General features: G+C 45.0%; 1 protein-coding gene across 3 annotated transcripts in view; it reads left to right on the top strand.

The window, feature by feature from the left end:
- Positions 1 to 15,347, top strand: part of frmd4ba (FERM domain containing 4Ba) — a 46,595-nt gene that overhangs the window by 26,774 nt on the left and 4,474 nt on the right. For all 3 annotated transcript variants that reach the window (XM_084542408.1, XM_084542409.1, XM_084542407.1), the window contains exons 8-19: positions 1,743 to 1,826; positions 2,559 to 2,624; positions 3,106 to 3,163; positions 4,032 to 4,118; positions 9,504 to 9,580; positions 10,028 to 10,166; positions 13,622 to 13,763; positions 13,868 to 14,001; positions 14,082 to 14,198; positions 14,560 to 14,788; positions 14,900 to 14,956; positions 15,046 to 15,181. In XM_084542408.1, coding sequence (XP_084398534.1) covers positions 1,743 to 1,826; positions 2,559 to 2,624; positions 3,106 to 3,163; positions 4,032 to 4,118; positions 9,504 to 9,580; positions 10,028 to 10,166; positions 13,622 to 13,763; positions 13,868 to 14,001; positions 14,082 to 14,198; positions 14,560 to 14,788; positions 14,900 to 14,956; positions 15,046 to 15,181 — 1,326 coding nt within the window. The remainder of the gene's footprint in view (positions 1 to 1,742; positions 1,827 to 2,558; positions 2,625 to 3,105; positions 3,164 to 4,031; positions 4,119 to 9,503; positions 9,581 to 10,027; positions 10,167 to 13,621; positions 13,764 to 13,867; positions 14,002 to 14,081; positions 14,199 to 14,559; positions 14,789 to 14,899; positions 14,957 to 15,045; positions 15,182 to 15,347) is intronic.

The raw sequence follows: 15,347 nt of genomic DNA, 5'->3' as shown, positions 1-15,347 counted from the left end.
CTGTTGTCAGTGATATAAGGATTTGAAATGAACATGATTTCTTCATGTCTAGTGACATATCAGGGCCATTTTATGATTAACTGAAATACATTTCTTACATACTGTTCCTTTAAAAATGAATCAAGCGTGAAGCAGTATCACACCCAGACAGTTCTTAGTTCTATTTGCAGGTGTAGCTGGTAGTTAGTGGTTCATTCACAGCGACCAGCCCTCTCATTGTGCCCCCCTCCGACTCTCACCATGTCTCAGCCTCGTGGAAGAGCTGACACATGGGTATTATCTCTCCCGCCCTGGGCTGGGCCGGGCCGGGCGTAGGAATCGCCCCCCACGCTGCAGGCTGCGGGAAGATAACAGACGTAGTAATGAATTCCAGATTGCTGACATGGCAGCGCGGGCTGCAGAGTAGATCACCCCGACAACACCGGGGCCCAGCTTCCCATAAAACGTGTGCCATCAAACACAGCTGAATGCCGTGGCAGCAAAACCCAGTCAGCCTTAGGAGAGGTAGCTGCAGGGAGGAGTGATTCAAGCGCCTCTGCCCTCGCAGCTGTGCACCCTTGTTTTTGTTTAGTAAGCTGGTTCACATAACTGGATCATCATGGTTCTGTCCTGCCCCATCAGACGGTGTTAAACTCCGTTACTCTTCATAGAAAAGATTTAAGTTGATGCCTTTAAAGTCAATTTGAGGTCAGATGGCTATTAGGCTGAGGATGTTCTAAATAGCGTTATATTAAATGTGGTCTGACCTGCACATTGAAGTCCAGTCCGAGAGGCCACAGACAGTTTTGTAACAGCGCCGCCGGCCCACACAGCACTTTTCAACACAGGCAGAAGCTGCCAAGTGCTTGTGAATGGCTTTTGTTCAGGTCTCCAGTGGACAGGGGACAGGGCTGCCATCCAGAGACGTTTTTGTCCCAACTAAAACTGTAGACCCGGGGAGTCTTCCTGTAAGAGGCTGGAGGGATTCACAGCTCATTATCACAGAGTCTGTAGAGATACGGTGGTCACGTCTGTGTTTATAGGTGAGAGGAGCTGCACCTGTCACATCTATCATGTAGGAACCTGTGAAGGTGAATTAATATACTGTAGCTTGATCAGCCACAACATTAAGACCTCAAATTCACTAGATCCCAAACTGATCAAGTGTCTGTGGGACGATCCACAGAGACCCCCCCCTTTAAAGCCCCCCACTAACACCACAGGACGCCCTCAGAAGGCCCATGTCCATTCTCTGATGAGGAAGGTGGTCATAATGTTATGCCTCATCATCAGTGTATGCTACTACAGATAACCTGTATGAAACTTTATGACAGTTTTCTCTGCTTCCTCTTTTATAGTCTCCTTACAACTTAAAGTTCTCTGCGTGTGCTTTTGTGTATGAAGTCTGGCACGACATGAGTGAAGCTCAAGCGTCGTCTTGGCGAGCGGCACTACTCTTTATACTGTAGATAAAAAAAACAACATCCTGACGCTGAATGTTTTCAAAAGGTTTGCAAACATGAATCATTGCTGTGTTAAGATAAAGAAATCAGACCACACTGTGAAAGTATGAACAGAAATGTTCTCGACACATTTTTAGACTTTGTCAACATTTACCTTTTCTTTATAGTCCATGTACTGGTGTGCAGAACTAAGGACTTCTAAGGACCTGTAATTAAACCCTTTGTGCGTCTCTCTCAGATGAATAGATGAATAACTCTGTTTCACTCTGTGTTTGCTCTCTATGTTTCTTTCCCTCTCAGTCCTGAGACTGCCGCATCGGACCTGAAGCAGCTCCCGGTCCTGCCCACCCGAGTACTAAGGGAGCACCCCTCTCTCAATTATTGGTAAGATAATTCAGCAGTCGTTGTCTCAGAAAACCATAAACATTTCTCAAGGGGGAAGGATTGATGGGATGGTTCTGAGGTGTCCTTTAGATGCTTGAGGTTTTTTATCAGTTTAGTACAAAACAGCTGTGAAATCTCCTCTCCAGTCAGTGACACCTGGTCGTACAAAGCCAAGGTAGTTCATACAGACCTGACAGTTAGTTTGCAGATGCTTTTACCTCTGATGGGGCGACTCATTAGTGCCTGGGTCGTGTTAATTACATTAGCTCGTTAGCCCTGAGAGAGCGCTGGGAGGTGCTGACAGCCTCTGACAGTCTCTTCAGTCCACATCGGTTCTTGTTGGTCCTCTGTTTGTCTCCTCTCTTGGTCTTCTAAAACTGATGCAGTCTCTGAAGAAGACACATTAGTTTAATGGCCTAAACAAACTGCAGCCTTATGGCGCATGAGTATCCACATGCACACGTGTCTCTTCCTCCCTCTCTGCTGGGCTGCAGTGAGTTTTCAGTGTTGCTGTGCTATTAAAAGAGATGATTACAGTGGGAAGTAAATGGGATGCGTTTGCAGGAGGCAGATGAGAGCCATCAGCAGGCCACTAGGCCAGACTGCATGTTCTGCTTGAGCGGACAGAATGTGTGTCAGAGAAAGGGCCCTCGCACAACAATCCCTCTGTGCACTACAAATGTGTTACACCTGATGGATTATTCATTAAATGTTTTATCTATCCTTTTACAGTGAGGACAAAGTGATTGAACATTACAAGAAGCTGAAGGGACTGACCAGAGGACAAGCCATCGTGAAGTAAGTCAAAACAATATCTGATTTTTTTTTTGTAATTAAAAGATAATTTGCAAAAAGCGTTGCGTATGCCTCTGATGACACAGTTCTTTGTCCGTGCATCTAGGTCTTACACTTTAACCTTATGTATCTGCACAGTGGTGACTGTTTTTATAAAACACGGCTGTCACCGTGCCAGAGTGTGTCATTAATAAGAGGAGGTGGCGGTCGGCCAGCCAGTGTTGGGAAGCTCTGTCTGGGTAGCTCTCTGCAGCCCTGAGCCATTTACGCTCAGATGATTTGTGCCCTTGAACTGATCAATGGACTTCCCCTCCCTGTGCCACGGCCCTGAAACTAATTGATCAGCTTGTCACTGGAGATGACTGTGGGCTCTCAAAGGCTGTAGCTTAAATCCCACTCGCTCTGTCGTACAACAGCCGCTCTCTGACAGTGATTAAGTGGAAGTGGCTGAATTCCTTTTAACCTGTTTTTCCTTTTACTGAAGGTATCTGGCCCTGGTGGAGTCCCTGCCGACATATGGAGTCCATTATTATCCAGTGAAGGTAATAGCGGTGCCCTGAGTCAAACAGTAGCTTAACCTTTGAATGAGCTAATGTCCAAAAACGTTAGAGGAAAGGAAACTGGACTTGTAGAGTTTGTTCTTCAGTTCTAAAAGACTGGTGAGGAGTTGAGGTTTACACAGGACCATCTGTGGGCGTAGCCAAACAGAAACTTGCTTAACTAGTGTCCATTAACGACCAGATACTTACCTGTCGTTAAGGGGGGACTTGTTTGTCCCTGTCCTGCTCCTATTTAATCCTCAGCCACCCACCAGTCCTTTACAACTAAAGAATCTACTTGGATGAAACGTCTTCAAGAAACTCTACAAGTCCCGATATGTTTTTTTGGATATGCCACGACCCAGATGGCTGAAAACCTTCACAGACACGAGCTCATGACAACAACCTTCCTTTTAGTTTTCTGCATCTAATAGAACACTTCAGTCTGAGCCTTATTCACTCATTGATGCTGGAATCATAAACGTTTTCCTCTTTAAGTTGCTGCAGTAGATCGTTACAGACTGGCTTACAGATGGATTGCAGCCTGTTTAGATCAGCATAAAGCTATCCATTCAGCTCTCCATGCTGTGACACACATCCACTGACTCTTTCCTACCAAACCCCATTAAAATCAAGGTGTGTGAAGAGATCAAACAGCAGCGTTTAAATGACTCAGTTAGGCTTGCAGAGATTTTAAGGCTTTTAATGTATTTGATCTCAACTTGTGTTGCTATTGCTGTGAGCATAATGGGGTAATTGCTTTGGAAAAAGGCTTTTTTTCAAACTCAAACCAATAAAGCAACCTCTAATGAGTGGTGCTGTGGGGTGTGTGTGTGTGTGTGTGTGTGCGTGTGTGTGTGCTTTCATGCAGGACAAGCAGGGAATACCTTGGTGGCTGGGAGTCAGCTACAAAGGCATCGGCCAGTACGATCTGCAGGATAAGCTGAAACCAAGAAAGGCAGGTTGACCTCTTTTTATAGCGGCTGCGTTTTTCTTTTCCATTTGTTTACTTTTTGTAAATGTGTGCAGTTTTTTCTTATCGCTGTCAAAGATCTTAGATTACAAGCCTGCTGGGCATACTTAGCTCAGGGTGTGGGGTTCTTATAAATAAACGTGACATGGTTTGCTTCTGACATTTAACACTCAAGTCAATCAGGATCAAAGCTGCGAGCTCTTCGTTTTGTGGAAGCGTGGTCGTATTGAGCATCATTAATATTGCTTTGATTGGCTATTGACACCTCGTGTTTTTGTAGTTAGCTGGTTAATGATCCACCCGGACTGTAAATAGGTGTAACCAAGACCCTGGTTCCCATGTCAGTCAGGAGATAGAGAAAGACAGATGGGGAAAATATTTTGTGAGTGTCAGTATGTGCTTAGTGCAGTCAAGGCTGTTAGTGTAACGGCAAATACAGTAAGGACCCACGTTAGCAAGAGTGGAATGACCAGTTCAATTGATTATAAATGAAAAAAAAGAATTGAACAGCCCCTATTTAACTTTAAATATGTCTACCTCAACTTAAAACATCTTCTAAGCTGTTGTCATTCTTTTTTTTTTTAAACGTAAGTGCTGATTAAATTAGTAAAAACTTGTTTCTAAAATATTAGGCTCTGCTTCTTAGCTCGCTGGTGGATCCTGAGATACTCATCTGGTTTTCTGAATGCGTCTGCGTTTGCCGCCCCCTTTTGTTTTAGAGGTGTTACTTAATAACGTCCCAGCCGAGCATTTCTACCCGGCTTCTTTCATTAGAGTCTCCGTAGTTGTTGTTATATGGCAGGAACCTGTTGACATAAGCAGGGTGTGCTGTTACACTGAATGCCGAGGCATTAATGGGCACCGGCGCAGCGTGACTCTCCCCAGCCCTCCCAGTGAACGGTGTAATTATGGCGCTCCGTGGGAAGCTGCAGGGCCCTGGGACTGGGACTGGGGCTGGAGCTCTGCCAGCCGACCGACTGGGTGGTTGGTTGTTACTGGGGGACAGCAGTACGGGTGTAGGTTCATCAAAACTCAACTTTGCCCTATCTAACTTTTTCACTCTTTGCGGGAACATCACAAGAGTTCCTGTTTCCTGTTGCCTTTTTTACTGCCTGATAACTGGAAGTCTGTGCCCACTTTCCTTTTGCCTTGAATATCTGCTGAATATTGATAGTGATTCCTGTCTAGGGGCATGTTCAGACCTTGCATTAAGATCCAAACTGGGAGATCTGTTCATGTAAAAGACAGGTGTGGACACCCCCAGGACGCGTGGAGAGATCCGATCCCTTAGATAACAGTCCCCGTATTCAGCCTATCCCATCCCTTCCTGCCCTCTGCCCAACCCCTCTCAGCATGCTGCATTCATTATGATAATCTACGTGTGTGTCTTGGAGGGAACACAATTGATCTGTTGGAAGGGGGGGGGGGTGTCTGGGTTTTGTGTTAGTACAAGTGGGAGGTCAGTTGACCACCTGTGAATTTTTCAGATATATAAGAGTTTTACTCACTCAGAATAAATGCCTAGAATAGTTTTTAGTCATCAGTTAACGTCACACCCAGTGCAGTAAATGTTTGCTCACTCAGTAATGAATTTATTTATTCATTTATTTATTTATTTTTCACAATATCTTATCTTCAGATTGTCTTCTCTGTGTGTATTACAGTTGTATCGCTCCATAATGATGATAGCCTCTCTCTGCTGCCTGATAAAAACAACAACATCTGATCTTAGGGGAACACATGAAGATGCAGCCTTTTTATGAGGAAGAGGAACAGATAATATTCAGTGAGCGACAGCGAACCACCAGAGTGTGCGTTTCCATGACGATGACCGGGACAAATAAAGACTTAATTCCTTCATAAATTAAACCAGGACACTTTTCTGTCTCTTTTCCTTTCTCTGTGTCACTTGGCTCTGGGCCAGTGTTCAGGACTGATATGATGAGCCAGCAGGAGCTAAACAGAACTTCAATTTAATATGGTCCCCACTAATAAATAAAAAAAAAATAAAAAATAGCAATGACATGTTATGGGAGACCTGGAAAGAAAACTAAACAGACCTCCTCCCCTGTCACTTTTATTTTTATTACGCTCCCTCCTATCATGAATCAGAACAGGATAAGTTCCTTCCTGTGTCTTGCTGTTTTCAGGTTTTCACAACTTGAAGCGATGCGTCACGTTGTGGAAACGTACAGCGTTGCCAGCCAACCAGAGCTGGTATGTGACGTGCTGCAGTATGTGAAGGGTGGGGCAGGTCTTTTTCTGTGCAGGCATGTGAGTCAGTGCCTTTGCCACTTTTTTTTTAATTCACGTGTGATTCTGGGGACGAGTGGCCCCCGGGGGTCCTTGCATTGTGGGTGTGAGTTGTATCTGAACAGCCTGATCCCATCTGAAACCACAGGCATTTCTGGAAAACTTCCACCACGAGAGGTTTGGTTAAAGGCAGATGTAAACAGAGAAGACACTGCACTGTCGAGCTGGTGTTCCTGGTTTTTCTGTTGTTTCTTTACATGGGAGTTGTATTGATGAGTCACTGGAGGATCTCTCTGACCTTTTCCCTCTTTACAAGGCCGACCTGTTGTGTTGTTATTGTAGATGGATGTCTGTCACACACATCCTTAACATATTTTGGAAGTGGCTCCACCGGCATCCACAATGGAGTTAGTTTCATTAATGAGCCGGCACACAGGTGTGGAGTTTCTCTAATAGGATCAATGATCAGGTGAACGTGCATGCTTACTTGATAGACCTTTGTTATCTGTTCTTACTATGTAAATTATACTAAGTGACAGCCACTAAGAGGTGTCAATCAGATTGAGGTTCCCTTCACAATGAGATTAGGTTTTTCAGATGCATCCTGCCGGCTGGTTCCCGTTCTTCAATGGTCTTCGTCTCAGTAGTGGTTACAGCACCATGTGGAATGAGCCACCGTGCTGTGATACCATGTATTGAATCTACAGTTATGTACACTGATCAGGCATAACATTATTTACACAAGTAAATAACATTGACAGGGTTCCCACGCATCCTGGAAAACCTGGAAAACCTGGAAAATGATTGACCAATTTTCCAGTCATGGAAAACATATGGAAAATGAGAAAAAAGGTCAAATGTCCTGGAAATTATTAAGTTATCCTGGAAATTTATTTATCCTCCCCCTGCCTTCTGAGCGAATGCAAACGGGTTAAAAGTTGCCGTATTTTGCCTAAAAGTCTTCTGGGCAACATACGGCACAGAGCTTCTCTGCTTCTAGCCAGCGCAGCGCCCCACGTGACACTACCAGCAAATCAAATTTGATTTTGTCGCTAGCTTTAGCAGAGAATTTCTGGCTTTAGCGACTTTTCAGACCCCGCGCCTAGAGACAAAACTCGGGACTACAGTAAATTGAAAAGTGCCAGTGTCGCTAGTATCATTCCAAAGAATGAGCGGGACAGGGGAATGTATTAGTGTATGACATGATAACTTGTCTCTGTAGCAGCTGAAAAAGTCCTGGAAAATAATTTCAGGTTAGGAGTGGGAACCCTGATTGACCACCTTATGACAATACAGATTGGTGTGGATGTTACTTAGACATGTAGCACCCACCTAGACCAGACCAGGCACCCCCACCCCATAGCAATGACAGTCCTTGATGGCAGCAGCCATCCCCAGCAGGATGCAGCCTGACACAGACACACACACAAAAACACTTTAGGAACAACTAAAAAAATGATCCACAGAGGCCCCTCCCCTCAAAGACCCCCCCATTAACAACATTGTGTTGCCAGACACCACAGGACACCCTCAGAAGACCCCCATGTCCATTCTCTGATGAGTCACAACTGTTTTGGACACCTACACAGTATTAGGAAGGTGGTCATAATGTTATGCATCATCTGTGTCTGGTTGAACTGTATGTTTTGAGCTCAGTTGCTTTCACGTGATGCCAAACAAAGCCATGGCTATAAATGATTAGACAGTAGTAACAGATTGCTCACATGTTTGCCCAGTGGGGGGGGGGGGCGGGGGGGGGGGGTTGTAGTAGTGGATTTACTACAGTGGTGGTCAGTGTGATATTTACAATAAGAAATAGAGCTTTCAAAGTCTGTGAGTGACGGTAAAGTGGAGCAGAGGTGAAATGTCTTCTTCTTTACGAGGAAAAACTGGCCGAGCAAATACTTGTGTACAACTTGCTCATCTGGTCTGACTGAGAGGAGAACTGGGAGGGAGAGGGAGAGAGAGGGGGAGAGAGAGAGGGGGGGGAGAGCAGTACGAAGACTAGGAGGCAGACCAGCCTGAGGTGTCCGTGATGTCAGGAGGAGGAGTGGCTGGGGTTGAGGGGGTGTGGCCCGTCTCAGCTGAAACTCTTGCAACACCTATGACTGGCTCCCTGAGAACAGACAAGAGAGAGTATTGTTCGAGGAAGCTCTAGCCCTGTGGGAAACTCAAAGTCAAAGCATTCAGGACAAACCCAAGAGAATACTGCAGCGATTTGATAAGGACAAAAAAAAACACACTCCACGGTAAGAGCTGCTGTTGTTGCTGTGTCCACTACTTACCTGTCAAGCTGATTTAAATAGTCAGTTTTGTTTTTTTATGCTTTAGTTTCCTTGTGTGCTTCTGTTAATTATTTCCTGAGTGTGTTGTCGTGCCTTGGTGTAGTGTGCTTTATACACAGGAAGGTTTGTTATTTGCTGTGTTAAAAATTCACCAAACATGTTTGTCCTAGTGGAATTGCATGTGTCAGCTTATAGTGATTTCTTACGCTGGGCACAGTTTGCCTCTCAGGGTACGTGGTGTAAAATATGCTCTTGTCGCCTGGAGAGGTTTAGGCTGCTGCTTCTGGTTTCATAATAATTTTTATCTCAGATTTGTTCAGAATGAGATCAGATTGGTTCACAGGCTCTGAATCTTTTGAGTTAGCCCAGTATCAGTGGAGCAGATGTTTTATTCCTTCCTCTGCTCTCCTGCACAGCAGAATGAAAGAAGCTGGCTCGCCGCCCTGGCCACGATTTTGCTCCCCTGCAGTTGCAGCAGCCTTATAATTGCCCCAGTGTTAGCCTGTACTTACACCTGACTGTCTGGCCCACTGAGTCCCATTCACGGCTACAGCTGTTGTGCTGTTTGTGCTAATGTCGCACGTTGAACAGAAGAAAAACTGTGTCAAAGAGGGAGGCTGGTGTGGCTGAAGCTAAGCCACTGGTCTTAATACATGCCATCATTCACTGTTGCCTTTTGGTGATTTTGCTCCCTATCATGTTACGAGGCTTCAGGGATAACCTTTCTGTTTATGTGCTGTTAATTCCACATTTTAATCATTGGTATCGTTGGCTTGTGTTCTCACTGCTGTGTATTGTCTCCCTACCCCTCCCTGTCTCTGTCTCTCTGCAGTTGTTTCAGTGGAAGCAGCTGGAGAATTTGTATTTCCGAGAGAAGAAATTTGCAGTGGAAGTGAACGACCCTCACAGGTCAGAGGACACGGACCACTTGGTTTTATCTTATCTCTTATTAATAGGTGCTTTCCTTGTGTTTTGAAGTGTTTCCATTTTGGATGCTGTTCCTGCTTCAGATGTTCTTATCCTCCACCTTACACTCTGTGAAGGGCATCTGCAGCCAGATGAATAGCTCAGGACGACTTGTTAAAAGCTTTAACCCGTCTGTTAAATTTGTCTTTTCCTGCTGTTGAAGAGCCACTTTATTATTCTAGTGTTGTCATAAGACCTCTGCCCTTTAAACACGGAGGAGTGTCTCACATTTAACGTTGCGGCTCGCCTCTTCTTCACTCGACAAGTTTAACTGGATAAATATTTTTTTTAATCTTAATTAAAGCCTCGTGTGTATATAGTGTCAAGTGAAAATATTTTATTTCTTGGCTCAGCAAAAGTAATCAGTGTCTGTCTTGTTATCTTCTACAGAAGAACAGTGACCAAGCGAACGTTCGGCCAGACGGGCCTGGTTATTCACTCATGGTATGCCAGCCACTCTCTGATTAAAACCATCTGGGTGATGGCCATCAGTCAACACCAGTTCTACCTGGACAGGAAGGAAAGCAAAGTGAGTGTCATTTGTCTCCTTCCTGATTCAGCTCGCTTTGTTCTGATCTTCTGCCAACAACCGATAAAAAACAATAACATTTTACGACAATGTTTTACACTGTGTGACACGTTAAGAGAGCTTGCACCTACTTATCACAGTAAAGCCTGGCTGTGCATGTGTGAGGGCTGTTATACACCAAGCCGATGGCCGGGCAGTCGGTTAGTCCTTGTTAGAAACGCCGCTGAGAGAGATCCTCTGATTGGTCGGGGGGAATAAGAAAAGTAAACAAACAACAAAGTCAAGAGGACTCTTTATCAGTCTTCAACATTAAAACATTGACATTGAATGAAAGAAAAAGTAGGACCAGTGATCAGCGTTCTTATTCACGTCAAAGCTTTTCCCTCCATATTATTGCACCTTATCATTTAATCCTTCCAATGTATACAGTTTATATTTATTTCTATTTCTTTTTCTGTTTCTTGTAGATTTTGCATGTTGTATTTATTTCCCTGTTGTCTTTATTTTATTTTTTAACTGTCTTACGCCTATTTTTCTTTTTACTAGCAGTTTTCAGGAGTATTTTTTTATGTATATATATATATTTATTATGCGACAGACCTACTGTGACCAAGCAATTTCCCTTGTGGATCAATAAAGTCTATCTGAGTCTAAGCATGTTTCAGGAAAGGCCAGCTCTGTACATGACGGCCCTTAGACGAACAGACCACTGCCTCCCCCAGGTATGGAGTTACTTCCCGTCAAACGATGTCCTCGGGGGCCGTTGGCTGTAATATTTGCACGTTCACATGAAGACTTCTGGTCCAGACAGAGGCGTTCGTGAGGCGACACCACGGTCTGCTCTCGTTGCCGCCGGTTATTTGATGTTGGTTTGGTGTGTCAGCACCCTGAGGCAGCTCATGCAGAGGGATGTTGGAAGAGCAAATAATATATACTCACTCTGTCAAGCAATAAAGCCATAGTGGGAACTCTGGGAAATAACACTGACATTTAATTAACTTATCAGATTGAGCTACGGTGTTGACCTGTTTCTACCAGGTAGACAAATGTAAACGCACTGAGGTCAGTCTGGACAGGGACAGTAATGACTGCTTGTTGCGTCACAGCCTCTTGTAGCGGTGACTCTTCATCATGTGATGCACGGCCAGATCCGTGTCTCGTGCCCGTAACTTATGTAAATATTCTGACTAAAGGGATATTCCCTCTGGCTCCAGTTCTAAAGTAAATGTCTTCCGTGTTGGTCATCTGTTCATTGGAAAATCATTTGGTTCTGATAATTGTTGTCATTTGTTTGATCCGTCTAATAAGGTAAAGGTGAGATGTTTTTGTCCGTTTGTCTATTTCTGCCTTCTTCTTAAAGGGATAGTTCACCCTAGAATGATATTTCGCTCATTATCTACTCACCCTCATGTTGACTAAGGGCTGGAAGAAGTTTCAGAGTCCTCCGTCCCTTCTCTGAGTTACAGGGGGTCTTGGTGTAGCAGTGCATTTCAATGCAACGGTTGTAAAGGGACACCAGAGCTCTTCGTAAAAAAACACACACAAAAAAACATCCAAATACCTCCATGATGCTCGTATGTAATGTCCGTCTTGTGCTGAAGCCCCAAATTGCGTAATTGTCCCGAAAAAAATTAAATAAGTCCACATTCCAAGCATGTTTGTAGCATTAGCTCCGAGTGTTGTTGTCCCGGCTCTTCCGCTGCCAGCGCGCATGCGCAAGGTTCGCACTGAGACTCGCTTCCTTGTTTACCCCGGCGAATTGAGCCAGCCGGCGAAGGACCAGAACCGCCGTGCAACGAGAGAAGAAGAAGAAGAAGAAGAAGAAGAAGAAGAAGAAGAAGGTGAAGGTTTATAAACCGTCTTTGGAAGAAGAAGAAAAAGAAGAAGGAGAGGAAAAAGAAGGAGGAGGAGAAGAGTAGCCTGCCTTATACCGGCATTTCTTTTTTGCCATCCAAAATGGTTCTCGTCTGTTCCTACCCTGGATGCTTCAACCAAGAAAAGCTTCTGAAGTGGAGAACCGGGAATACATCTTACATCCCGGTGCAAGGCAGGCTATTACGGGCTGCTTCTAGTCCTTCGCCGGGGTAAACAAGGAAGCGAGTCTCAGTGCGAACCTTGCGCATGCGCGCTGGCAGCGGAAGAGCCGGGACAACAACACTCGGAGCTAATGCTACAAACATGCTTGGAATGTGGACTTATTAAATTTTTTTCGGGACAATTACGCAATTTGGGGCTTCAGCACAAGACGGACATTACATACGAGCATCATGGAGGTATTTGGATGTTTTTTTGTGTGTGTTTTTTTACGAAGAGCTCTGGTGTCCCTTTACAACCGTTGCATTGAAATGCACTGCTACACCAAGACCCCCTGTAACTCAGAGAAGGGACGGAGGACTCTGAAACTTCTTCCAGCCCTTAGTCAACATGAGGGTGAGTAGATAATGAGCGAAATATCATTCTAGGGTGAACTATCCCTTTAATTCTTTGGCTCAGCACAAAGTAAACACACCCAGTAAAATGGGAAGTGTGGAAGGTATATCTTGTTTTGTTTCTGTGACCACACTATTGAGAACACTTGTGTTTCATGTGTTTGTATTTACGATGCATATTTGTAGAGAGTCGGGGGCTGTTGTATAGCCTGGGTGCCAGCCGAACTTAGTCCCGCCCACAACATTTTTTGGTCTGGAAGTTCGGTCTGGTGTCGCTCCGTTGAGGCGCAATTATGCTCGAACAGATTCTCAGGGCGGGCTTTATACGATGATGGACAGATGATCAACAGTAACGTAACCACGTCACCAAAGATGGCTGCCGCTGGAGAACTGAGACGTGTAGATTCTGCCATCGAGTCTGTTCTAGAAGATATCGACAGCGCATTAATTTTAAAAGAGGAACAGATAAATGCGATCAAGGCATTTGTTAATCGGAAACATGTTTTTGCCGTCCTTCCTACGGGATTCGGCAAAAGTTTAATATATCAGCTGGCTCCGATGGTCGCTAAGAAGATGGGACACAATTAACATACGTCACACACTCCGTTGCTCTGATTTTTCCTGGTTCGGTTGAAACACGCCCCATAATCACAGCCCTATGGAGCGCTACCAGACTCACATTCTGACTAGAACTGAGTATGGCTACGTCAGGCTAGCTGTTACACAGTATGAGTGGTGTGGGATGAGAGTTTTGTCGTGGAGATGGATGAGTTCGTGCGGCTCCAGTCAAACGAGGTTATTCAGCCACTGTCTCTCTCGAAGGCAGATGGTGTGTCATCCAGGAATAGAGCCCCGCACTGATTGATGAGAGAGCCGTGCTCTTGGAGTGCCAACCATGCAAATGCAGCCGCCGCCATCGCACTGCGCTGTCATTAAAATGAAATACTCCCTGTCCCGCTTTCATTTTTTTTCTCCCCGCTCCTTCCCCGCTTCCATCCTACTCACTGTCTCCTCTCTCACCTACAGGCAAAGATGACCACAACCAGGAGCTCAGGGGACATCGCTGTGGACCTCACAGAAATCTGCGCCCCGCGGATCAGTAAACTTTCCAGCATTGAGAGCAAAGACCAGCTGATAATGGCCAGTAATGGAAGCCTCATCTCAGCCGGTAAGCGGAGAGTTAATCAGCTAACGGCTGCTGTTCCGTGTCGGATTGATGAGTGATGATTTATGGCTGTAATTTGCAACTAATCACATGTGTGATTATTCCAGGTTCTGCAGACTCTGAAGTCACAGAGGAACAGAAGAAAGAGAAGATTGCTGAATTAAAAAAGAAAGAAAAGGACCTTCAGGACACGCTGATGCAGAAACTTGAAGAGCTGAAAAAGATCTGCATGAGAGAAGCTGTGAGTGCCTCTCCTGCAGTTTGTTTCTTTAAAAGCGTCCGAACACTTCACTGACCGCTGGTTTTTATTCTCATTTGCAGGATCTTACGGGCAGATTGCCTAAAGAGTATCCCTTGGCCGCAGGTGAGAAGGCTCCTCAGGTGCGACGCCGCGTTGGGACAGCATTCAAGCTGGACGACCTTTTTCCCTTTGACAAGGTTAGTTTACTTATTGTTGTGCCTTGTTTTTGTTGTGACATGTATCCAGGGATCAAGAGTGAGGATTATGAGTGTAACATGTGTTTTTGCGAAACACTTTTTTGTAGTTAGTTTCCACCTGCAGCTCAGTTGGATGAATAAATATAACAGAGAGTAATCGTGACTGTGCCAGCAGCAGGAAGATGAATGTTTTTAGATAAATTCATGTTGTGTCTATTAACATGGAACGGGGCTGTCTGTTTCTTTGTTCAGAGGACTGCCACTGACAACATCTGTGTGTGTGTGTGTGTTTTTTTTTGGGAAATCCCCCATTAACCGTGTGGGTGTTAAGATGAGATAATCCTTTAATTTTTCCCTACAGGACCCACATCTGAGGAATCTGGAGAGCAGGTTCGCCTTGCAGCAGAAGATCGTGGAAGCGGCCATGAAACTGGCCAACGAGGGCGACCTCTGCAAGACGGTGAAGAGGAAGAGGAAGAACAACTGCATGGACGCTATGAGGAAGCTGGAGGAGATTGAGAAAGAGATCAACGCCTACAGGATCAAGAAAGGAAAGAAGCCCACTCAGAGAGCCTCGCTGATCTTAGCAGGTAGATAAACAGCTGCTTCCATTATCAAAGCTTGTGGTCAAACAGGAATGTGTTGTTGAGATCACGTTTATGTGAAGTGGAATAACAGAAGTCTGTCTCTTCTCTTGTTAGACGATGCCCACGCCTCAGAACTCAGCTCTCTATCTGACAGCCTCACTCTGGACGATGGTAACTGCTCTCATTATTTACACGCTTGCTCCCTTTTTTTGTATTATTGATCAGTTGCACTCAGAGTATTACTTACTTTTGTCTCCCAGATGACGAGCTTGGTTCCCAGAGGCAGCGGTCTAGATCAGTCCAGTACTCGCCAAGGCTGCACCATGCGGAAACTCTGGACATTCATTACAACAAAGACAGACGAGCCTCTGCCAATGACCAGCTTGCAGACAGCAGGTATACGGCTAGCACCGACGCTCACTGAGCTTGTCTGTCTCTGTGCCTACACAGGAGGTGTAAACGGGATGATTTAGGCACAACAATGTGTGAAAATTAAATAAAAATACAGCACAAACTAATGCAGCCCATGTAAACAATGCGCTCACAGATGACATGGAGCCTT

Source organism: Chelon labrosus (assembly GCF_963514085.1).
Source record: "Chelon labrosus genome assembly, chromosome: 4".
Taxonomy (NCBI): Eukaryota; Metazoa; Chordata; class Actinopteri; order Mugiliformes; family Mugilidae; genus Chelon; species Chelon labrosus.
Note: the sequence above shows the minus strand (reverse complement) of the source record. Positions and strands in the feature narration are given on the sequence as shown.